We start from the raw sequence: 25319 nt of genomic DNA on the forward strand, positions 1-25319 counted from the left end.
ATATATGATTTGTTGCTACGCAGATACTATTAAAAGCAATTTATGTCTTACCTTTTGCGATTGGATGAAATCTAAACGGTCAGCCAATCGCCATCACCGACATAAAAAGGGGAATACGGAAGCACTTTGTTGTAATGACACAACAAGCACCTGCCAAATAACGATGGTAGGACGATTCGAAAGAAGAATGTTTATTGGACTGAAACAATGAGACACTCGTGATCACAAGCTCTAAGGTAGAAACATTTCTATATTTCAGTTTGTATTATCCATATGATATCTTTATTTCAGTATGCCGAGCTAAACAAATTGAAAATTTGATCAAAAACATTTAAAATATCTTAACCCATATAGAGATCAAGTTTCAAACTCCGAATCAAGATGGACAGACCGTTGGAGTTAAAAGGAGTGACTCACTTTTCCAATTCACAACGGCAGATATTTTTACAAATAGTGTGGCAAATCATCGTCAGAACTGAATCTGGCGCTCAGAATGACAAGATTCACAGATCAATTATATAGATCAGCTGAATTACTTTTGGGTCACAAAAACAATTCGTGTCAGTTGACACCGCTGAAAAGATTATTCTACTACGTTTTTTTAGTTTCGTAATTGAACGCGTTTGTAATATGGAATTGTCATAGCTGATGGTTAGGAGGACGTATCAAAATGACATCCGACTGTACATGCATTTCACGACCCCATGCCATGGTCTCAGACAACTGACGCGTGACATGTAAGCAATAATTAACTCGATTCAGCTTGAGACGCTCCCTCAATCCCTGTTCAGTCGCGTCGCTTAGTGATTTTATTTCCTCAAACAGTTTAAAGTGATACCACACTGGCGAATGTCATATCTAATTTGATTTGATTAAATTTTATTTACGTATGTACCTCTAAATTTATGTTAAAAAATGTAGGATATAATCAGCTGGTTATCTGGAACTCTTGTTACTACCGTGTCATATGTCACATAGCGGGTATTCTTCATATTTCATTTGAGTGAAGTGAAGTATTAGATTTGTTCAAACATACCTAATTAAACAAGAGACCTATTCATTCCTGTGCTGTTTTCCCATTTTTCAAAATTCTGTGTAATACATATATCTGTATATTGGAAATCAGATACTATGTATAGAATACATGCTACTGTGTCTTTCTATATTCGAATATTATGTGATACATAGACATGCCGATATATATTATGTCTGTTATAATAATGTGTCTGTTATTTATGACAATAGTGTCAAAATGTTTGTTTTTTTTATAAGATCAAATATGCATGTAAGTTTAAATTTGTCTCATGGATTTGTTTTAAAACATAGCAATAGTTTTCTATTCAAAGTTGTTTGTAATTCATTGATGGAATATTTAAATTGTTAAATTATCATTTGTGTCTGTGAAGATCAAAGGAGATACGTACACCCCGAGCAATATTCTTTATACATTTTCAGTCAACGATTATGGCGTAGTGCTGTCTGACAGTTGTTGACAGTAATGTTGGAGGATAGTTATCAGTCTTAAGTTGTTCTTAATGTTGTATGCTAGTTATCACTAACAGTGTGTGATAGTTATGGATGATGTTGTATGATAGTTATCAATAATGTCTGATAGTAACAATGCTTAATTGTTATCTTAAGTATGTGGTTTAACAATGGCTGATATCTATTTACTGATCTTTGAAGAAATGATAGTGTAACAACAACACACACTGAATGTGTCCAGTCCTACACAGTGACCAGCCATGTGGCTAGGTGTTGCTGGAAGGTAGTTGTTGCTATCTGGTTTATCAGCATCTGTATCCTGTTTGTTGACTGGAGGAGTCAGGTCGTGACTGGCCACTGACCTACATGTGGATACCTACACAGTATACAAAGCCAGCTATCACGGCTTTCACTTAGCTCTATACAGTAAAGATGCAATATAGGATATACAAGCATGGCTGATATGTAACAGTGTTTAGATATAGCTGGTATATTATACAATGCGGATAAATGTGGTACAGTATGGGCTATACTGGTATAGCCGGTATATTGTACAGTATGACTACAGTTGGTGTAGTAAAGGCTATACTGGTATAGCTGGTATATTGTACAGTATGGATACAGTTAGTGTAGTATAGGCTATGGTGGTACAGCTGGTATATTGCACAGTATGGGTACAGTTGGTGTAATATAGGCTATACTGGTATAGCTGGTTTATTATGCAGTATAGGTACAGATTTGCTGTATAAGCAAAACTCGTATAGCTGGTATATTGTACAGTCTGGATACAGTTGGTGTAGTATAGGCTATACTGGTATAGCTAGTATATTGTACAGTCTGGATAGAGTTGGTGTAGTATAGGCTATACTGGTATAGCTGGTATATTGTACAGTATGGATACAGTTGGTGTAGTATAGGCTATACTGGTATAGCTGGTATATTGTACAGTCTGGATACAGTTGGTGTAGTATAGGCTATACTGCTATAGCTGGTATATTGTACAGTCTGGATAGAGTTGGTGTAGTATAGGCTATACTGGTATAGCTGGTATATTGTACAGTATAGATTCAGTTGCTGTAGTATAGGCTATACTGGTATAGCTGGTATATGGTACAGTATAGATTCAGTTGGTGTAGTATAGATCATACTGGTAAAATTGGTATATTATTATATGTAGATATGTCTGGTATATTGTACAGTCTGGATAGAGTTGGTGTAGTATAGGCTATACTGGTATAGCTGGTATATTGTACAGTCTGGATACAGTTGGTGTAGTATAGGCTATACTGGTATAGCTGGTATATTGTACAGTATAGATTCAGTTGGTGTAGTATAGATCATACTGGTAAAACTGGTATATTATTATATGTAGATATGTCTGGTATATTGTACAGTATGGATACAGTTGGTGTAGTGAAGGTTATACTGGTATATCTGACTGTATTATTTTGTGTGGATATTTCTGGTACATTAAGTAATTTTGATACAGAAGGTGACATGATAATGACATATCTGGTGTATTATACTGTACAGATACTGTCATATTAAGTATAGAAGATATTGATGTTTCAGGTATACAGGGTATAAATATGGTCACTACAATACGTGTTGCTATAAGTTGCTATATCTGACGTATTAGACAGTGTAGATATACCATTACAGCTTGTGTTTTAAATTGTTATACAGCCCAACTAAACAGCGGACATGTTGTCAGTATCACCTACATCGGTATAGGTCTCGCCTCTACCTAATGCCTGCTCCATTAAGAAATCAGTTAAGATATTTCCTCATGTCACCATAAATTGCCCTGTCAGGGAAACCAGATTTGCCAAAGGTCAAGAATGTCATCTAACAACATTTAGTTCTGGTTGGAATGAGAGGGATTGTATCAAGCTCTCCAGTGCGAATAAACATAGTATCTCGCGATCAGATCAAATACGGCCGAGGTCAGGCGTCATGTCTGCAGACACAAACATGCCACAAACATAGATTGGATATTTATATATAGCGCACATATCCACGCACTAGTGAATGCTCAAGGCGCTGGTATTTTTCCCTCGATCACCGGATCTCAACAGTACATCATATTTCAATCTCAACTCCCTGGGGATCATACAACTCTTGCTGCCACTAGGCGCACCGAGTTTATTGTGGCTCTCTCATCCTAACGAGGTACCCAATTGACAGCTGGGTGGACTGGGACACATAGTCACAGCACATTGTCCAAGTTTACTGCACGTTGCTGTACCTGCAACTAGGTGTATGCACGTGTTCATGTGGCCACCATCTGGTCATATACCAACGGATTCGTGGGTTCTTTTAAGTGCACAGGGTTGTGTACTGTACACTAGGGGTTGTGACAACACTGAAAGGTTGACTCCAAGGTTTTTACACCCGGTCACAGGTGGGCTCGATCCCGAAACCTCAACCTCGCTGGATCACTAGCCTGGCGCCTTAGCCAGCTCGCCCACCATGCCCCCAATACATACCCAGATGTCGTACTAGTGCAATGACACGTTTTCATTCAGCAATATTCTAGCAATGTCACCGAGGGTGGACAGCAGAAATTTGATTTGAAATTTGAGAACTTGTATCTCTTGAATTAGAATCAGAATCAGAATCATTGGCATGGCAACCGCAGACCCGGACATTACTTCCCTTCCATCCTGCCCTTTCTGCTTATGCCCCAAATGAAGCAACTTCACATTTCCTCACGTGCTCCTTTTACGAGTTTAAAATTAATTATTAGTTTCTGTCAAAATGGGTAATATTCGGAAACAAATAGCTAGCCCAGGAAACTAGGCTACGAAATCGGGTCTCATACTGCTAATCAGTCTACCAGTCATGATCATAATAAGCCTTTGTTGACGCATGCACGTTACGAACACGGTACAAGGATCGCATTCTGAAAAGAGACCCAGTGTTTTGGTGGATAGTCCAGATTCAACCAATTAAATAGTGAACATTCATGTTCATGGCGACGATCACTGGATTGCCTGGTACATGTTCGATTATTTATATGCGGTGGCCATATTTCTGGAATATTGCTGAGTGCGATGTAAAACAACAAAATAAACAAAGCTTCTCAACGTGATCAAGACTGTATCTGTATTTCACCTCGCCCCACATGAAGTCCAGCGAGTGAAACTGACTATACTCCGCAGTACTAATACAAGGAACAAGAAGTACGACTGATGTTTATTAGTTGTGACTCTACAAATATTTGCTATCCAAAGTTCAAGAAAACGAGAACCTGTGATTGGTACTATTAACTTGACTTGTTGTGTACATAATAATTTGTCCAATGATAATCGACGTAGTCATACAACTACCCACACCTTGCTTCGGGTTTTCAAATTCTTCACCTCAGTTTGACGTAATCACCGTGACGTTTCTGCTTCATTAACATTTCTAAGTACACTAATTAGCATAATTATACTCCTTCATTCATGTTGTGTTAGTTCTTGTAAAGATTCAAGCGACATAGTGTTGCTGAATCAAAAGTCAGACGCATGTTAAAATCCGGATTGCTGTCGGAACGATTCCCTGCATCTCAGCATTTATCTCATGGAAGGAAGTACATGACGTGGGTCTTCTTAAGGACCAGCTTCATCGCAGAATCTGTATCCAACATTTATACACGCAGTTAGACAACACGCGAAAGTGAAAGTAAGTATTTGGTCTATTTGTCTATGTCATGTGTAGAAATATTATACATTATGACAATATTCTATAGGGAAGTGGGGTAGCCTCGATCGTGGTTAAAGCGTTCGCTCGTCACGCCGGAGACCCGGGTTCAATTGCCCTCATGGGTACAGTTTGTGAAGCCCGTTTCTGGAGTGCCCCGCTGTGATATTGCTAGAATATTGCCGTAAGCGGTATAAAAGTTAACTCCCTCACTCATAAATTCTGTCCGACGTCTACCAGCATATATCTTTTCAATATGAACGAACTTTGGCCTACACTCCACCTCTGCGTTTCGCAGTAACTTGAAGATTTGGTGGGTTTTCGGTTGTTTTGTCTGGACCAGTCATAGATAATTTATTTTAGAAATTAACGAAACTCAATTAGAAATTTTAAAAATACCTTTAAAAGAAATGTCTTGTCATCGCAAAGGTATGTGCAGAGTTACGCCGCTTAGTTTGTGCAAAACGATCAAGTGGGATTTAGATTTAGTGTAGTGAAACATTTGTATACTGTTTTATTGTAATTTTATTCTTCTGAGATAAGAACTGACCCACAGGGGTCATATCGCTTACAAACACTGTTAGAATGACACGTAATGTGCCTAGACCCCACCCATCCACTATATACAAGGAAAGGGGTGTATCGACGAAGCCACCCTCTCCTCAATCGAAGTTAGATGTCGCCACCTAAAATATTTTCAATATTGGCCGTGGCCAACAGATCGACAGCTAGATGACCATAAGTGGTCACAATCGGATCATTATTTAAAAAGTTATAATCCACGACTCGCGACTCGCGACTCACGACTCACGACTCATCGATAACGGCTAACCTCGCAATTCCACGCCAAACTTATGGATCACCCAAGACAGCGAAAACTCGCCTTTTGAAATTTGTTTATTAGTAGTAATTCCAGCCACGTTGACAACACCTACGTAGGGCTAGCTTCAATCAGCAGCAGCATTCCAAGGGTCTGAAAACTTACTGCAACATCTACATATCATTTCCTCGACAGTAAGCAGGCGTTTTCTCCAACATCATCGGCAATCATTCTTATTGGCCACAGATAGCCTGAGACCCAGCGTCCACCAATATGGCCCAGCTTTGGGCAGCTCTTCGGACTGGCTGGGTGCAATACAAGGGGCGTCAGTTTACTAAGCATATGTTCATTATGGAGATCTATCGTGATTACCTTCATTTTCGTTTTATCAGTTTATTTGTTTTTGTCAGTAGCAAGGACATGGAATTTGCAAGGTTGCCCAAAGCATTGCAAATCAAAATGTGTTCTTTTCTCGGCTGTAGCCAAGAACCACTAACAGCTAGGATCTGGGCGCTGTGTAGGTGTAAAACAGCTTTGCAAGATCGACTTATTACATTAATAACAGGCCACACAGACACACTGGCAGTGTCAAGAGAACAATGTCCATTACATGACCAGCATGGTTCCCTGGGTCTGATGCGCCTACGCTAACGCCACGACACTCAGGCGCATCAGACCCAGAGAACCAGGCTGTTACATGACAGGTTCTCCAAACCCAGATGATAAACGCGAACGAACGTCTGTTGGCTGTCTTCCAGATCGACAAAAACATCCCGGATTGTCCCATTATAACCTGTGTTTTATCAGCACCAACCAGGATCGCTGGGCTCCGCACGATGACCAAGCTGGAAGATGTCTACAGTATGTGTTACGTAATCTTGTGCTCCCGAATTGTATATCTCTTTCTTGGCGACAAGACAGAACCAAGAAACATTCTCGAAATTGCTTTGTAAACGGTAACCCAGTCAATATTTTTGTGAGAATGAATCAGCGTAAGGGCGATGCTAGATTTCACTATGGTCGCATACAGGACCCATTTATACCATTTAGGACCATTTATTGTCCTTAAGATACATTTGTCGAATTCTGATTGGTCAATATCCAAAGTATGCGAAACACGCAGGCGAATTTGCCAGGGTAAATAAATCCTACACCCCGTCAAATATGTCATGTGGCACTTTACCCTGGTTGTAAAGAGACCATGACCTCAGATGGAATGTGGCTGCCAAACGGCTTTTCGCTTCGAATTTTTCATTATTGGTGTATACAATTATGAACTTAAGACGAGTATTAAAATTGTTGCCATTATTTCTTATTTGTTTGTGTTATTAAAAATATTGTAATATGTTTGATGTTTCTGTATTCACTAATTTACAAAACCTCGAATTCGATCATTTTCATCATAAATTTAGTTATGTCCCTTTATGAACGATGAGGGTAAATCCTGGCGTATTGTTTTGCGTCTCATTCTGCCGAACACTGAATGCTGATTTTTAAGATGTGTTAAAGAAAGAGATATTAAAGGTAATGAATTTGTCACCGTGTAACTAATAGTATTACCATCCTTATGTTGGACAGATATTTTGCTGTAATAACAGTGCGTGAGGGAGTAGATTTTATACCGCTTTTGGCAATATTCCTCCACTGTCAGGGAGGGTGCCGTCTGAAATGGGTTTCACATATTGTTCCCATGGGGAATCGAACCAGGGTCGTCTGTCTTCAGCGTAAAGAGCTCACGTCTTACCACTAGACTACCTCACGTCTTTTAGTACCAGTTTGACTAAATCCAAACTTGGACGCTTCATCACAGGTTGTAGGCCAAGAAACACACCTCGCTACCGGAGCAGAACGGTTCATTATCTATCTCATTCTTCCACAGCTTTCCGTTTGTCCAGAATGTGACGTCACGTCAAGAATGTCTAACGTGATCTTTAGAACGTCACAAAGCGACAATACCCTAACGGCTTGATTGCTTCTGATCTGATCTCCTGCCACCCTAGCAACGCTGAGACACCAGGAAACAGAGTTCCGACATTAAAATGGATAATCGAGATACCCCCTTTAAACATGCCACAACAATGCTAAATAACTTTTGGAATTGAATTAATCTACGTTATACGATCGTGTATCCCCACGTTCATCTTTGGTTTAGCTTATTTCGGGGCCTGTACTCCAATTTCCGCCATGCGTCGCTACTCTACCATGGTTCTATTTTATTGTTTTCCCTGTATATGTTTCTGTTGCAGAATGGCGTTTCTTTTTGCGTTACCATGTCGCAAGGGCGAATAACGTAGCGTTTATCTTTGTAATAATCAAGATTACGTTGCCGTTCTTCAATATTCCAGCTATGTAGTTTTGGTAACTAACCAAGTCTGGAACAGACAATCCAGTGGTCAACAGCATGAGCATCAATGTGTAACTGGAATACGATGACATTCAAACAAGTCAGTCAGTCTGACCGCCCGATCCCGGCAGTCGCTTAATTCCTACAAGCACGGCTTTCTATAAATGGGTATTGTGTATGTGGGTGATGCTCAGTTGATATCAAATATATCCCTCCACATATACTATATCGATGCAATTTTATATTGATCGTACCTCTTGCCGTGAGTTGGCTGACTTGGACCGTCCCAGCTTGCTGGGAGATCTGGTGTCCTACAGCTATCACGTATACAGACATGTGCTGCAGTTATACGTCGTTGTCTGTACTGGTGGATGTTTGTACACTGTTGCATAGATATAATTCTGTACTGGCGTTGTTTTGTATGCAACATTGATCCCATCCACTTCAGTGTTTGACGTGTACACAACGTCACAGGTACCGTGATTCTGATTTCCTTAGAAGCCCCTCGGTTACACTTGTATATGCACAACCCACACAATTTCCTCCCTATATTAGTATTATTACAGTGTACGTAAAACTCGAATTCCGTATCTGCGCTATTCACTTTGTAGCACAACGTACGTTCCCTCGATATAACACCTGTACGACAACTTCACTGTACCTAAAAGGTGATGGTGGTAACGAACCAGTGTCACCTAAGGTACAGAGAAGTTGTGATCCATCCCCTCGATACTGCACACATATTACAACGAGTCGTAATGGGATGATACTCCTAGTATCTAGAAATACTCCTAGATTCTTGATGCCGTAACACCATTATCTTTGGTACTCAACGTGCATCCCGTGCCCGTGATATTTTCGTCTGCCTCGAGTCATTGTCAATGCCCCCGCCCCGTTGTTACGCTTGTCCATTTCCTCGGTTTCAAATGTGTACCACAAGTCGCATTCCATTTTCTCCATACAACGCATGTCCCTTACAACTCACATTCCACTTACCCGATAACACACTAGTGCTAGTACTCCTCAAGTAAATATACAGGTAGTCCAACTCAAATAGATATTTCAATAAACCAACCCCAACATAATTATCACTGAAGCCCCACCACCTCCCTATAGCGGAACACACAATAAAGCAATGTATCGCCTCGTTGGGATGATAGATACGGACAACATTGTCATTCACCATTATTCAACTTAGCCGAACATTATCAGAATCCATTTGAGATGATCTCTGAAGCTGAGAAAGTCTCCTCTGGTTGAGTACACTTTCATAAAGAAATGGGAGTTTAGCGGACGTGATTTCTAGGTCACTGAGAGCGAGGAGCGGAAAATATGAATGGGACTAGCGATATTAAATCTAGGTTTAGGAGAAGCGTGATGTCGCATTCCGTACATACAGGGCATATCATTGTCTACATTGATGAAGATGTTCGTCGACCACGATCGTTCAGTACTAGCGGACATATTCAGAATTCTTCGGCAACGTCTGAGACAATGTAGGTGGACAATTTACACAGAGTGTGGAGTGACGCGACGTGCGTCTGTAAGGTGAACGAATCTTGTCATTTCAAATAAGGACGTGTACGTGCATGAGGCCTTTTAAGAACAAATTCGAGTTTTGTTGCCAGTCGTGGCAAGTTTGAAACATATTTCCAGAATTGCTGGCACCGGTGTTTTCATGAAATTACCCCGCAGATTTGAAAACACAAATTTTCACCAACATTGTAAATTATGAAACTTGTTAACTTCTTTATTGCCTCCCCGTTGAAGATATTGTTGTTTATAAATCTGCAGTATTACTAAACTATGTGTAAAAACATCACGTGATGCCTGATATATGACCTTTCCGTGAAGTACCTTTTAGTGATAGATTTAGTATCAAACTCGATTTCGCTCATTAAGTCATTACATAAAATGGTATTTCACGGTTGGTCGTTTACTATCGTCTGTATCGTCTGTCAGGAGCGGATACGGCTTGTTGAGGAGGTGTGTTGGGGTGGGGGTGCACAGTTCATACACGAGGGTTTCAATGGTCATTTAATGACATTTAATAACTTTCAGGACAAAACTGGGCTTAGGTGGGCACCCAAACGCCGACCTCCGCCCCCCAATGTCTATGTTGCACATTTTGTCCATATGACACCACGTAGCGTAAGCAGAGATGACGTCCCTTTGGAAAGCCATGACCCCAAGGTACAGTGGTGAACGTTACGGCCTCCCGATTTATCAGAACAATTCGCTTCTTCGGGTCGTACTTTTTCTTTGTGCCTTTTTTGGTGGTGGTACGTGTTCTTTTTTTTCAAAATGTTTGTAGGAGATATGGCTTTTCAAACCATTATCAGGTCATCGGATACCAGATGATCACAATCAAATGACATCACTCTATTTCCTGCTGCTTGAAGGTGATAATCAGTACATATTTTACACGAACGACACTGCGGAATACTGTTTGCATGTTGGGAATGTTGGATGATATGTTAATATGTCAACACTCCTCGCCGATGTCCAGAATTCTGAACATATTTATTATATATAAAATATCCGAAGACACTCTTGGGAAATTCACTGTTTATTAGGAAAGGTGAATAAAGTCAATGGAATTGCAGACAAAACAACACTTGGTTTTTTAGTGTGGAACGTTTGAACACACTTATGAAGTTGTAAATCTCAATACATCATTGACAGGCTTAATCGGTGATTATAGGTGATCTCACGAAATTTGCAGTTATTTTTCTTTATGCTTCCACAACAACGGGCACAATAAAATCCGTTGGCAGTAACCCTGTAAATTTCACTCAGTCTGTGATGTTTCCTGGAGAAGATTCACATACATGAAGCCGGACGGAGTGGACAAGAGATCATCATGCAGCGTCAAAGGTCAAGCGGTGTTAGTGAGACAGAATTGTACAATACAATATTTAAGTACTTGTTCAGGGTTTCTACTTCAAATACATTGTCACACTTGTAAGCAGAATAAAAGCCACAGTCCTAATTTATCAACGTCAAAAGGTACAGTCAGTGTATTTGAAATTGTTAAACGAATTCGTCAGTAGAACCCAGCATACAACATGGGTCACTGAGTGAATATTGCAGAACGCCGCACCAGCAGTGTTGCATGTTGCAGCGAGGTGATCCATGAGAAAAGTACAATATAACATCACATATGATAATATAATCAAGATGATAGGAATGCAGATAAATACATATGCTGTGTAAACTTAGCAAACTTAGTCTCTGTGTATTTCGTTCCACTCCACCACTGAGTCTAATAAAACCTAGTAGAGTAACCTTTGAGCGACCAAAGACCGTCCAATCAAACGCGAGATGGTTAAGTAGCTTTAACCAACCAGACAACGGCTATTATTTAGGGATCGGGGGGACTTTCAAAATATTCAGGTCAGTGACAGATCTCTCCACAAACAAATATATATCCGCATATAACACGGTTATTTGACCTGCAGTATATCCACCTCGATATCTCCAGGGTCTACGTTCCGAAAAGTCTCCACTATACCCTGGACGCATCTACGGGTCTGCCCGATAATTTTATTACCTCCCTTTGCTGACTCCTTTTTCTCACAGTAGCCAATCAGAGTGGTCGCCGTTATTACCGAACTTGCCAGTGTCAACAAAGGTAGCCGTTGCAGCTGCGAAGGTTTACTCGCCGTACGACTCACAATTTGGGGAAATCATACATGCAACTTTATAGGTCCGAAACCTTTCTTTGAAACATATGCAAGAAATCCTTCTAATACTTTCAGAGAACCTACACATGGTTTGTTTGCCAAGTTTAATCGGTTAGAGAATTTAAAAAGCGAAAGTGAGTTGTGATTGGTTCGCTCAACTTCCCAGCGTAGACACCTGATTGGATAAAAAGCCAGCCAAAGGAGGTAATACATTTATCGGGCTGAGCCGTAGATGCATCCAGGGTATAGTGGAGACTTTTCGGAACGTATACCCTGGAGATATCGAGGATGGCAGTATATACGCTTTGGGGTTTCTGTTGACATGGTTACCATTAGCTAATATTTCCGCAAGATAACATCCTTGAATATTGCCAAAAACACTATTTTCAGCGACTGTTTACTCGCCGTTGTCATGGTTGTACGTACGCCGTGTGCACCACTCGGAAGTGAGTGTATGCTAAATAGCTTTCGGAATCGTTCGGGTACGAACCTTTTCGAGATAAGTAGTTCAAAAGGTATGTGCACTTTCGCGATTTGGAAAGCTGTGTTCTGTTTGGTCAGTTTCAAATGTTACCCGACGCGACCTCCCATAAGGTTTTGCTTGACTCACTAGTGGAGTGTAACGAAAAGTACTGAGGATACGTTTACTTACACTGTGTGAGGTTGTAAGGGGCAAGCTTACACGTAAAGTAACCTTTTTGTTCAAGTCGAAATGCTTGTGCACCGGTTACAATGTGGGATTCTAATATGTCATTGTAGATTAAGAACGACGGAATCCAGGGTTCGAAATTATTTCTATTACAAAGTAAATACGGCATGCAAACGACCTGATACCCCAAGAGCGCTCCTGGACGAAATATGTTTTTACAATAAATATATGAAGCCAGCGGTAAATTAGGTTTGTGCAAGCAAATTTTACGAGCACTGGGTACATGGAAATGTGAGCGCCTGTGGAATTCAGAAATGTTGGAAACTCGAAAAGTATGTTATCATAATTCAAAACCAATCAAAAGGAACCGGTTCGATATTATTCCTTGTATGTAAGTTATATGCACCATGTTAAATTAGATGAAATATCGTACGGGTTTCAAGATCTGTTCCGGAAACGAACACATACACACATAGGCGAATTAACCAGCCAATGAAAACTTTGCGATGATAAAAAAGAGTTGACCACGCCCATTAGCAGACGACTGTTTCGCTAATTTTAGCAGACTACTGATTGGCTGACAACAGAGTGGGCGGGGGATTGTGTTGTGTTATTGCGCTGATTATATAAATCCAGGTTTCTTCAAAGATACACACGAAGACCCGGATTGACTCGGGTTTGGGTCGGTTTTCAGCAACCCATGTTTCGAGCGAATCACTTCACTTGATCGGATGGTCATATCTGATTAGTTTTAGACCGCCGTCTTGCAGCCCGATTCCTGGAATATTGCTGAGTGTGGGCGTTAAACATCAAAACCATTTTAAACTTCCAGTTATGTGATGTCCAGCTACACTGGAAACGCGTTAAAATCTTTGTATAAAATTGTAGAATGGCATTATGAAAGAGTTAGTGTTTGAGATGCAGCTTTAATACATGGAATAATGAAACCGTTTATGACTATAAACAGGGAGCCTGTATAGAGTTGTAGAGTATCCACGCTATAAACAGTGCTTTAGTGAGCCCAAAATTGTCTACCGCTATGCTTGTCTACAGAAAAGCGAAAGAGGAGCGCGAAGCATATTGAGGCCATCTACACCAGCCTTCTATCCCCCTACAGTGAAAAGAGATAAAAATACAGCGTCCGTGATGGATATATTTGAGAAGGGAAACTTGTGCAAACATATATTTACCGCAACCTTCATTTAATTAAATATAAATCGCCATAAGCAGGAAGTTGAACTCCCGTGATATCTGAAACGATGATTTTCAATGCTAAAAGAAGATTTGTGTTTTGTCAGAACAGACCAACATTCTGGCATGAACATATGCAGTGTTGCACATCACAGATATACTTCATGTTGTATATCAATGATATATCCTCTATGTGTTGTATATCACCAGTATATCCAGTGTTATAAGTCGCCTATATATCCTGTGTTGTAGGACCCCTAATATATAATCTGCACCGCATATCACTTATAAATCCTGTGTTGTACATATATATCATGTGTTGTCTATCACATTTATGTGCTGTTTCATGTCATCTACATATCCTGTGTTGTCTATCATATTTATATCCAGTGTTGTCTATGACCTATATATCCAGTGTTGTATATGCCTAATATATCCTTAGTTGTATGTCACCTAATATATCCAGTGTTGTATGTCACTTATATATCCAGTGTTGTATGTCACCTACATATTCTCTGTATACTACCTTTATATCCTGTGTTGTATATCACCTGTATATCCAGTGCTGTATGAATATCAGTTATATATCCAGTGTTTTATGCCACTCACATATCCTGTGTTATATGCCGCCTATATATCCTGTGTTCGATATTACTTATATATCCTATGTTGTATGACACCTGTATATCCTGTGTTGTACATGACCGATATTTCCTGTGTTGTATGTCACCTATATATCCTGTATTGTATATCAACAGTATATCCTCTATTGTATATCACCTATATTCAAAGAAAATGTTGCAGTGATAACAAAGAGTCAACCGTGCCCAGTAACAGGCATTTTTTGCAGATGTAGCAGACTACTGATTGGCTGATTACAGAGTGGGCGGAGTTGGTGTTGTGTTGTTGCGCTGAATGATGTCACTTAATTTGTCACATCAACAAAGTTGCTGAGTTAATAATTAATGTTAAATCAGACTACTGATTTGACTGTGTTGTCTATCACCAATATATCATGTGTTACATATCATCTATATATGTGTGTGTGTTGTATATCACTGACACATCCTGTATTGTGTATCAGCTATATATCCTGTATCATATCCTCTGTTGCATATCATATTTATATCCTTTGTTGTATGTCCCCTACATATTCTGCACTGTATGTCACCTACATATCCTGTGTTGTATGTCACATACGTATTCTGCATATCACTTATATATCCTGTGTTGCATATCACCTATATATCTTGTATGGGATAACACCTGTATCTCCTGTGTTGCAGATGGACTTGGACAAGGTTGAGCGTCTACGTGACCGGCTGCTGATGTGTCCGATCTGTATGGACGAGTACAAGGATCCGAGACTGCTTCCCTGTCACCACACCGTCTGCCTGGACTGTATTCACAACATCCTCGAGGCCAGCTCCGTCACTGGACGCATGTTCAGGTAAGATATACCATTCCCCAGGCACCATACAGTCTACATGTACTACATGCTTCTAGACAAGTTTAATCTGAGTATACATATGCATACATCCATCAACCATAAGTTAAAGGTAAAATTTCCTTTCAAAATCAAAACAGTGATGTGAACTATTCATATGTTTGCTTAATTGTGACTTTTTGCTTCACCAAACAGACATGTATGTGAAAAAAAGATCCAGGGAAGTTATTCTTTGTTGTCTGATTTTGTAAAGATGGATAAAATGTGATGTACTATACAAATTGTATTTTGGCCTGTGACCACTTGCGCAGTACCTTATTGGCTTGAGACCATCACCAGATTGCCGAGGTCTTGTACGTCAGTGTGTTTCAATCAATATTCATCCTCTCTGAAATCAGGAAACTGTCGTCTTTACTGGCTCAGACAGAGTTTTTGTAATAATCCTAATCATTGATTCTTGGTGCCAAAGTCAAGCTAACAGGACATTTTTGTATACATGAAAACTGTAATATATGAGATTTTATGACTGCTTCCAGCTAAGAGAGAATTACCATCAATTCTATTATGGCTTCAAGTCTTTTATGAGTCCGTTAAAGGCACTAGCAGCTATTTTTCCAACTACAGGTGCCCGCAGTGTAGGCGAGATGTTTGTGTTCCCCGCGGGGGAATTCACGAGTTTCCCCTCAACTTCTACATCATCAGCCTGCAGGATGAACTTGGCACAAAGTCGTACCATGACATGTGCGACATGTGCAAGCGGGATTGGCTCATTTCTCAGTTCAGGTGTGTGGACTGTGACATGGTGATATGCAAGTTCTGCATCCATGAACATAGACTCTTCCAGCACGACGCTTCACGTCAGTACAACATCATGCGGATAGAGACAACTCCGGCTGAGATCCATCTGTCTTCCACGAGATCCTGCCCCAAACATGTGGAAGAAATTTTGCAGCTTTATTGCTGCACATGTGACAAAGCAGTTTGCATTACATGCATTTGTGAAGATCATAAACGGCATGAGACTGTTCCCATGGCAACAAAGCTCTCAACGTCCAGATTATCTCTTCAAGAAGAATTGGACCGTCTTTCGTCAGAGAAGAGACACATTCAGAAGACTTTGAGTCAAGTACAGGCGGCTTCAGACTCGGTGTCAAAGTGGGCAGATGGCGCTCGGAAGGAGGTACACAATCGGGGCAAGGATCTACACAACAAGATCGACAAGATGGTGATGGAGCAGATCGCTGTGGTCGGAGAAGGAGAGAGGAGGACGCTACATGAACTTGGCATGTATAGGTAAGGGAGGTAATTCATGTCTGCTGTGGATATTGTGGTTCCACATGCGCAAACATGTTCCCATAGATTTCTGGAGAAGTGTTAGTCTTTGAAACGATAACTTGCCTTTCAAAAAGTACCACATGTGCATGAGCATATTGATGCTCATGTCTGTCACTGGATTGTCTGGCCCAGACTTCATTAATTTCAGACGGTTGTAACATAGCTGGAATACTGCTGACATATACAACAGACAAACAGACATTTTCTCTGTACTGCAAGTTAAACACACCAAGCCCCAATACTGCACCTGCTGGAAAATATCAATGTTCACATTCAGCTTATATCTTCATTTTAACAAGAAAACACTATGGCCAGACCAACTTTATTTATTCAAGAAAAATAGAAAAAAGTAATTTTTCCACAAGAAAAATAAAATCCTAATGTTTTTATTGGCTGAAAATGCTAGGTTCTTTGGATTTTTGCCCCCCAATATACACTTCATAAACTGCTCAAAGTAAAATACTTTTTGTATTTAAAAATATTACTTTGACAGGTGATTTTTTTTTTTATAATTTATTTTTCGCTCTGACCTTTAGGTTTTCTAAGGACAAAAATCTGTAAAACAAGAAATAAAATTGGTCTGGCCTAAATATTGTGAAACATGATGAGGTTTAATTACTAGGGGGATGTATGTTTACAATACTGCTAGGTGTCACTCTCTGCATAGATGGTTCTCTATGAAAAGTGCTATTGAACAACTGATTCCTGTTTGGTGTAGGATAACTAGTAATAATAGTTTTTGTTACTGCAGCTCACTGCAGTCATTGAACAAGATGACCAATTAACTTCAGTAATTGGGGGCAGAGTTTTAACTATCATACAGGATAACTGACCTTTCCTAGTTAAGATGTCAGATTTTTACTCAAGATTTACTTCCTTACACAGTTTTTTGTGGTAGAGGGGGTATATTTCTGACTGGGTCACCAAATAACCCTCAGTCCTGTTACAGCAAAGAGCTGCGGAAGTATTCTGAGGAGGCTGACAAGGGTCTGCGGTTCCTGCAAGACCTGCAGGAAGGGGATATGTGTCTGGAACTCCTGGACTGCTATGGCAAATACAGGAAGTCCTTAGAGGACCAGAAGATCAAGTCATCCAACAAAGCCATTGAGCTGAAGAAATTCACCTTCTCAGAGGGCTGGGACTTGCAATTTCAACAGTATTACGCCGGCAGTGTTGGCAAGCTAGCCTGTTATTCTTCCCGCCAAAAGTTCCTGACAAAAAAGGGTTTGCTTGACAACTACTCGGGGAAAGAGGTTTTGTACAGTCTGCTCACACCGGGAAAAATTGCTCTATTGCTTATTGTGATGTCAATGTTGTTTACGATTGGTCAGCTAATTCATGCCTATATTTCTGATCCAAACAATGCTCAAGAAATAGGTGTGGGACTCTTCTTTTGTGTTTATTTATTTCTAGCATCATATTTTGCATATAGGAAATCATAAAAATCGTGATGATCCCAAAATGTATTGTATTGTCAGAGATGGTTCAGTGCGATGATGATGATAACAATGATGATGATTGGGTGTCCTACACACTGTGAAACCCAAGCTTGTTGTCCTGTTGCTATTAGATGGATGAAAGCATGCTGCATAATTTCTGCATTTGTGTGTTTGTGTTAAACCAGCTGCCATTTAATGTAATAATTGTGAACAATTCTGACACTGCAAAGAAAGGAATGTGCAAGCTAAAATTGTATATTTTCATGCATTCAGAATTCATAATGAAAATGCATACAAAATACCACAAATGTGCAAGATCATCTTTAAGTACTGACATAATATAAATAAACTTATCATGCCAAGGACTTAAGAAGGAAATTTAGTCATATCTCTTGTAATTTCAACCAACTCCTGAATATCTACCCTGTATTAGCATGTATGAGTGCCGCTCAGTGGCGCTTTCTGTTGTGAGCAAACAGTCCCCAGGTTGTCCGCGTCAAGAATTACCGACTTGCTACACCAACCACACGAGAGTCTTATGAACAAGATACATGGCAGATACGTGAAGAATCAATTTCAGCGTCATGCACTGCACATGCACTAGCCTACATCTGCTCTACCTTTCACAAACCGAATGGGTTTGCTCATTGCCATGCACAGCCTTCTTTTCATGAACACTTTCTCTGCACTGATTTGCCAGTACGAGATGCTGTCAGTTTGATGAAATGTGTAAGGAATGTCCGGGTGTGTTCAGCTCATCTTCATCATTGATCAGAGAGGTTATGTGTCATAGCTTGTTCCAAATGTATTGCATCAAGATAGCTTTGCATGGTCAGTATGTGTGGAGATCTGTGCATGTTACTGATTTGTTACTGACAAAGGGAAACTAGGAAGGTCATCAGCACTAGTCAGTGACACTAGTCTCTAGTCTGTTGTTTTCCATGATCTAGATAATGTGAAAGGTGTATATGTACATGGCCCTTGCTAATACAGTTGCTCAAAAATTCTGTTGGGAGAAAGTTCAAAACTTTGTTGAAAGGCCCCAATACACAAAATGTAGTGCTATGACATCCGTAAGCCTATGACAAACTACAGACTTATGTCAGGTTGTAACATTATTAATGCTTTGTGGATTAGGAACCAGGTCTGTAGGCTCTAGTTGTGTTGCCAGTTAGACTTGAATATGAGAGTTCTTGTATGGCTGGTATTATGAGGAAGTTTCTTCCAAACAGCTTTGTTTGATTTCTGAAACACTCTGGCTGTTAAATGTGCAATGTTGTCCACCCATAAGGTCCTCAATCCAGAGAACTAATCCACAAAGTGTTCATAGTTTTAGCAGCTATTGTAACTGTATAGTTTATAGCTGAATTGTGAATATTGTAGCTGTATAGTTTATAGCTGAATAGTGACTATTGTAGCTGTATAGTTTATAGATGAATTATGAATATTGTAGCGCTGCGATCACTTTGTGGATTGGGCCCTAACCCTAACCCTTTTGAGGAGGGCTGGACTTACCTGACCCAGGAGACTGTGTATGCTAGTCAGACCTACAGACCATGAAATAGATGTATCCTATACAGCTCATGGAAGTCTATGTTATTTGGCAAGTCTAGATCACTTAGTTTGCAGATGTTAACTCTGCCATGACAGGCTGGTTCTTGAGCTTCTGAAAGAATGCTCTGTCTCAATTGTAAGGGGATTTCAACTAGACCAGAGGGATGGAAAACTTCCTGGCCCTGACCCAAACTTACCTCCCTCACAAAATATCTTCATGGATGCATGCCTAAATTTTAACCCGACCATTGGGCAGGTGTATGTGAGAATCTGGCAGTCCATGCTGAAAATATCCTGTCCTGGGCAATCTGGGCAGGTAGGTATTTCGAACACTGCCATTATCACTAATAGGGATGTTGTGACATCATGATGTCAGGTGCAAGCATGTACATTCATTGCTAGATTATCATGATCATGTCCTTTTTAGAGCTGACGTCAGGTTACTGCCATAAAATATATCTGAATCTGTTGCCCTCAGTTTGCTTTTAGACACTACACTAACATTACTAATGTTATTATGTGACTGTGGTGAGCTGGGAGGGTTTAGTTTTCAAAACTGAGTCTAAATGTAATGGGGAGAAATCATTGTATCTCTACTGGAGCTGAACCAGATCATTTGTCTGGTTCTCAATCAATCACCATTCAGCTGTAATATAGGTAATTAGTTGTGATGTAATATCATCTGACCATCTGCTGGACCAGTTCTACAAGGACATCTAGAAACAATGCCAAACATTTATTATGGAACTCGGGAAGAGGAGGGAAACCTCAATCAGTCACCATTTTAAATCCCATGATAAAATCATGTTCCTGAATATTTTCTCTCATTATGACTATTTGTACCTGGAGACGCACACTCTCATGAGTGTCCCCAACCTTCATCCATATGTAGTTTTCAATGAAGTCTGATACAGTCTTCAAGGGGCAGTGGAAAGCCTGGTGGTTGAAGTGTTCACTCGTCATGCCGAAGGTTCGAGTTCAATTCCCCACATGGGTACAGCGTATAAAGGCCATTTTTGGTGTCCCTAGCCATGATATTGCTGGAATATTAATGAAAGCAGAGCAAACCTAAACTCCCTCATTCACTGATAACAGGCTACTGGAGGGGAAAGGGTCATCAGGAGAGTATTTTTGACAGCTTGTCACGAGGGTCTGAGTTGACCTGTAGAACAATGAAAGTGTGTAACAGTCTACTAAAGGATGGACCAGAGTACAGACCAACATAATTTTGGTTATAAGGGTACCAAAAATTGAGAGAAAAAAAGACCCTAAAACATAGATTAGTTAAAAGATATAATATGCCTCATGTTCAATAGTAGCATAAAATACAATATTTATCATAAAATATTGAAAAATATTGTTTTTGGAGATGATATTTTTATTCCCCAATATGTCTATCAGGGCACTTTGCAAGATAGATCAATCGTCTTTGTATATCAGAGTGTCTAAAAATGGTGCATTATATTTTCTGACATTTTCTATTCTCAAGTTTTAAACCGTTGTTCTAGATTTAAATTAGGTGTGTTTGGCTGCAGTGTAGTAGTCCTTAGATTTTCATCCAACTCGTGGGTTCTCATGAAACATGAAAATCTGGTTGTTGGTGATGGGTTTCATAATGAAAGGTAGAAGATGATACTTGAACAACAAAAGGTGGCAATCGGGTTGTGATGAAAATTTAATAATTGCTGAATTACCTCCTGCTAGCCTACCACTGTAAATCATACACCCACAGACAACTGGTTTAAACAGTCGACATATTTTAAACGAGTTGTTTTGTTATGATTGTGTAAAATACCTTGTTAGTGCCATAATGTGTATTGAACGTTCCTGTTGTCCAAACAAGCATTTCACCAAAGAAACAATTTTTTGGGGGTATATGATATTTTTACAATCCAGTGCATAGTAGAAGGTGTTATCGGAATATGGAATTGTTGTTGTCATGTGATTTGTAGCTTACATACTTTTATATATAAATATTCACCGCCGTATTAAATTCTTTGTAGATGTATGTATTGTGCTAACTATGATGCTCAATGTTTGATAAGGATATGACATGATCCTAAGATATCATTGTCAATTTCATAACACTTCATGTATTCCATTTCTAATTTCATCTTTCATCTGCTCTGTGTTGAATCGATAAAATATATCAGTCTTCAAAATTTATTAGCATAAAAGTAGCAGTTATACTTGAAACATTAATGGCACAGAATGATTGTATTATACAAGGAAGGTGTGGTGAGATACTCGTCGTGTATGAGGGATGGTTTGAATCCAAACATAGGTGAAGTGAATTTCTAGTGTACATTATGGGAACACTGCTGAAAATGGAAGAAACTTACGCTTGACCTATCAGTCATTTAAACATAAACTGGCAGTTTGGTATGACTGAATCTTACCCTCCATTCTCTACTGTTCTAGAACATGAAACATTTTCCTCAAGACAAAAGAACTATATAGCTTTGAAAAGTGTGTAGAAAAAGGTTTCTTTTCCAAAGTGCATCTAATTGTCATCATTTCATTTTTTCCTGACTGATGTTTATGAAAGAAAAGGGAAGTGAAAGAAATCATATTCCTTTTTGTGATTAAACATGTCTCTCGAATACAACTTGTAATGCTATGTATAAAACTAGATGTTTATGTGTGTACGTATATCTGGATATTTTTATAGTTTAGGAGTATTGTGCATTGTGTGCTGTGCCTAGCTGCAGTGACAATTACCCACGTTATAGTAACATGCTCATCTGTGTTAGAATCACACACATGGCTGGCAACTGAAATGTTGAACTGGATATCTGTTAAAACACTATAGGACAGACACCAGCATTACCACCCATGCTTCTCTCAAAGCATGTCTGCACATCTTGATGTGACCCATACCACCCTGCCCACCAATGCCAACCATTATGCAAATCCAGTACCAAAGAAGTATTCAAATATACACCAACAAAAAAGCCATGATGGAGTATGTGTTTTTGTGTATTTTTTATCTTATGTATGCCATAAGACATGCTTAATCAGTTCTGAAAAGCATCAATATTGACACTGATGAAATAGTTACTGTAATCATCAAATTATTGTCAACAAATATGAGTGTCCTTGCTTACATAAATAGGTGGACCATTTTCATCTTGACATGTGTGGGTGTATTGTAATACAGTGTATATTTATTTGTCTGAATTTCATATTCAGTCGTTTTTTGTTGAAACTAATTATGTCGTATTTGTGCTCCATTATGCAATTACTCTGTAACCATGGTAACAGAAAAGTGTTCTCAGACTGCTTTTGTGTTTGATTCAGTTTGTATTGTCCAATGTTTGTATATTTATGAGTGTACCCAGTGACTTTCAAATATGGTGATTTTTTCCTGATTGGAATATATGCTATTTATGGGAACTGAAATAGCTTTTTAAGGGTTGCAGCTGCAATTTTTTCACATTTGTTTTTTACATAGATTTGAGGAACCCACACTACATGTGACAAAAGTCTCTTCTTACATGGGGCAGTAGGGTAGCCAGAGGTTAAAGCATTTTTCCTGTCATGCTGAAGACCAGTGTTCGAATCCCTAAATGGATAAATGTGTTAGCACTCTGACTGCTACCATCAGTATACTCATAGTATCAATATCTGCACGAATTTGCCACTACAAGTTATCGCATAGCTATATCAGTGATATATTAAAACAGGCTTCACATGTTGGCAGCCAGACACAAGGAGCAATTGTCTCCAGGTGATAACTGAGAACGCCTTGAGACAAATGCTTCATGTGCCTATTTTGCCAGTTTGTGAAACTTGTTTTAAAATACCATTGATTTAGCTGCGAAATAACTTGCAGTATCAAATTTGGCCAGAACTGATACTATGACTATACTTGTAAACCCATTTCTTGGGTCCCCAAGGGATGATATTGCTGAAATATCACTAAAAGCTATGTAAAACCTTGCTCTTTTCTTACATCTGGCTCATCAATATTCAACATGTTTAAGAATAAATCTGAAGAAAAAATTCAGACATTATCTTAGCAATGCTGTTTTCATCCCTGTGCTCGCACCATGTGAAATGTTATTCTTTTGCCAGTGAAATTAATCATTTCTTTTTCATACATAATATTTGTGATGATCAGGGTTCCTGTATTCCAAAGTATTCAAAATATTTTTGAGCAATAAGGGCAGTCTTCACCCAAGTAGATGTGAAGGTTTCCCCCAAGACAATCAGTTCATGTGGCTGTAGATAAACATTCAGTAACAAGGCTGTCTGATAAACCAGTGCTTAGCTTGCAATACAAAAGGCTAGACACAGTTGGTAGAGTCGCAATCTCATATAAATCAGATCTGTTTCTCCAGTACGATACCATTGAGCATGAAGAGACTATTCTAATCACTGTGGTTGCCTCGGAATGTTTGGCAATCAAGGCACAAAGCATTTAAAATCTGTGTCACAAAAACAAAATGATCGGGCATTTCAGAATACACAGAAATCAAATTTTCCATTATATATGATGGATATTTTATGCAAATTCTTGCTTCTGAATGTGCTATTGAGGGTAAATTTGTGTTATAGATTATGGTTTCTAAATCAAGGTTTGAAAGAAATGAAGCTGAATAGTTTTCAACACAGAACCTCCAAAAATGAAACTTTATGGATGACAACTTCCTGTTTATTGCTTGGAGTGACGTTTTGATGTAGGTTCTTATGTCATTATCAAGCTTTCACGTTTAGCTTGTTAATGATGCAAGAATCTACATCGAAATATCACTCTGTGCATTAAATAAAATGTTGTCATCCATGAACATGTATGTTTCATTTTTGAGTCACCAACTTCTACTACAATGCCAGTCAAGTGAAAGGACCTCAATCTTCCATTCAAATGGAGGTCAAAGTTCAATAATGCTCACTTGACACAGCTCTAGGGGTCTTCAGTTTATCAAGGGTAATCGCATCAAAGTAACATGCCTGATTTAGTGAGATTGTGGATGAATATTTTAAAAAGTTCTTTGTGTTAATATATATATTTATATATTTTCTGATGCCAGAGATCTGCAATGTGCTCTGCTTCTGTGAGTGTAGTGTGTGAAGTTTGTTTTGATCTGTGTTCTTAATATTGCTATAGCAACATAACGGCATCAGCATCCGTTAACCACAGTACATGAGTACAATGTACAGTGACTGAGCCATTAGCATGAAGTCTTTCATGTCACTTATTTAGATCAGTGTATATGTTTTGTAGGATCACTCATGAGCATTTCAGTAATATCGATCAGAATATTTCATTGGAGGAGCTGATTTTCATGTGGGGTGAAACGGTATACTACGGTATTAGTTGAACTGAGGTATTTTGCTTTCAGTTTAGCATACCATAATGCAATCAATCGTATCGTCATTTCTATCTAGTCATAAAATGACAGTTTTGTTTATTCAGAATAACAAAGATTATGGTTATGTATTTTTCCATGATATTAAACAATGTAACCTTTTGCTCTTGTCCGCATCAGGATCATATGTCATTCACTGAAACAAAACAATCCAAACTGAACGCCTTGTACCAAAATATGCACATACGGTGGTTAGAGCATGCTGTGTCACCCCTGGTTTTCACTCATGCTACTCAATTTAAGGATAGCCATTAAGTTACATGGATGACCAACCATATGATTGTGAATTTGAGATATTGTGTATGATTAA

At 39.2% G+C, this 25319-nt stretch overlaps 1 protein-coding gene across 1 annotated transcript; it reads left to right on the forward strand.

Moving 5' to 3' along the window:
• Window positions 1-137: 137 nt before the first annotated feature.
• On the forward strand, window positions 138-18445 carry LOC137255927 (E3 ubiquitin-protein ligase TRIM56-like). The gene is made up of 4 exons (XM_067793527.1): window positions 138-236; window positions 15149-15312; window positions 15934-16602; window positions 17594-18445. Exons 2-4 carry the CDS (start codon window positions 15149-15151, stop codon window positions 18084-18086), a joined length of 1326 nt encoding a protein of 441 aa, XP_067649628.1. The 5' UTR covers window positions 138-236; the 3' UTR covers window positions 18087-18445.
• Window positions 18446-25319: the final 6874 nt, after the last annotated feature.

Source organism: Haliotis asinina, chromosome 11, assembly GCF_037392515.1.
Source record: "Haliotis asinina isolate JCU_RB_2024 chromosome 11, JCU_Hal_asi_v2, whole genome shotgun sequence".
Classification (NCBI taxonomy): domain Eukaryota; kingdom Metazoa; phylum Mollusca; class Gastropoda; order Lepetellida; family Haliotidae; genus Haliotis; species Haliotis asinina.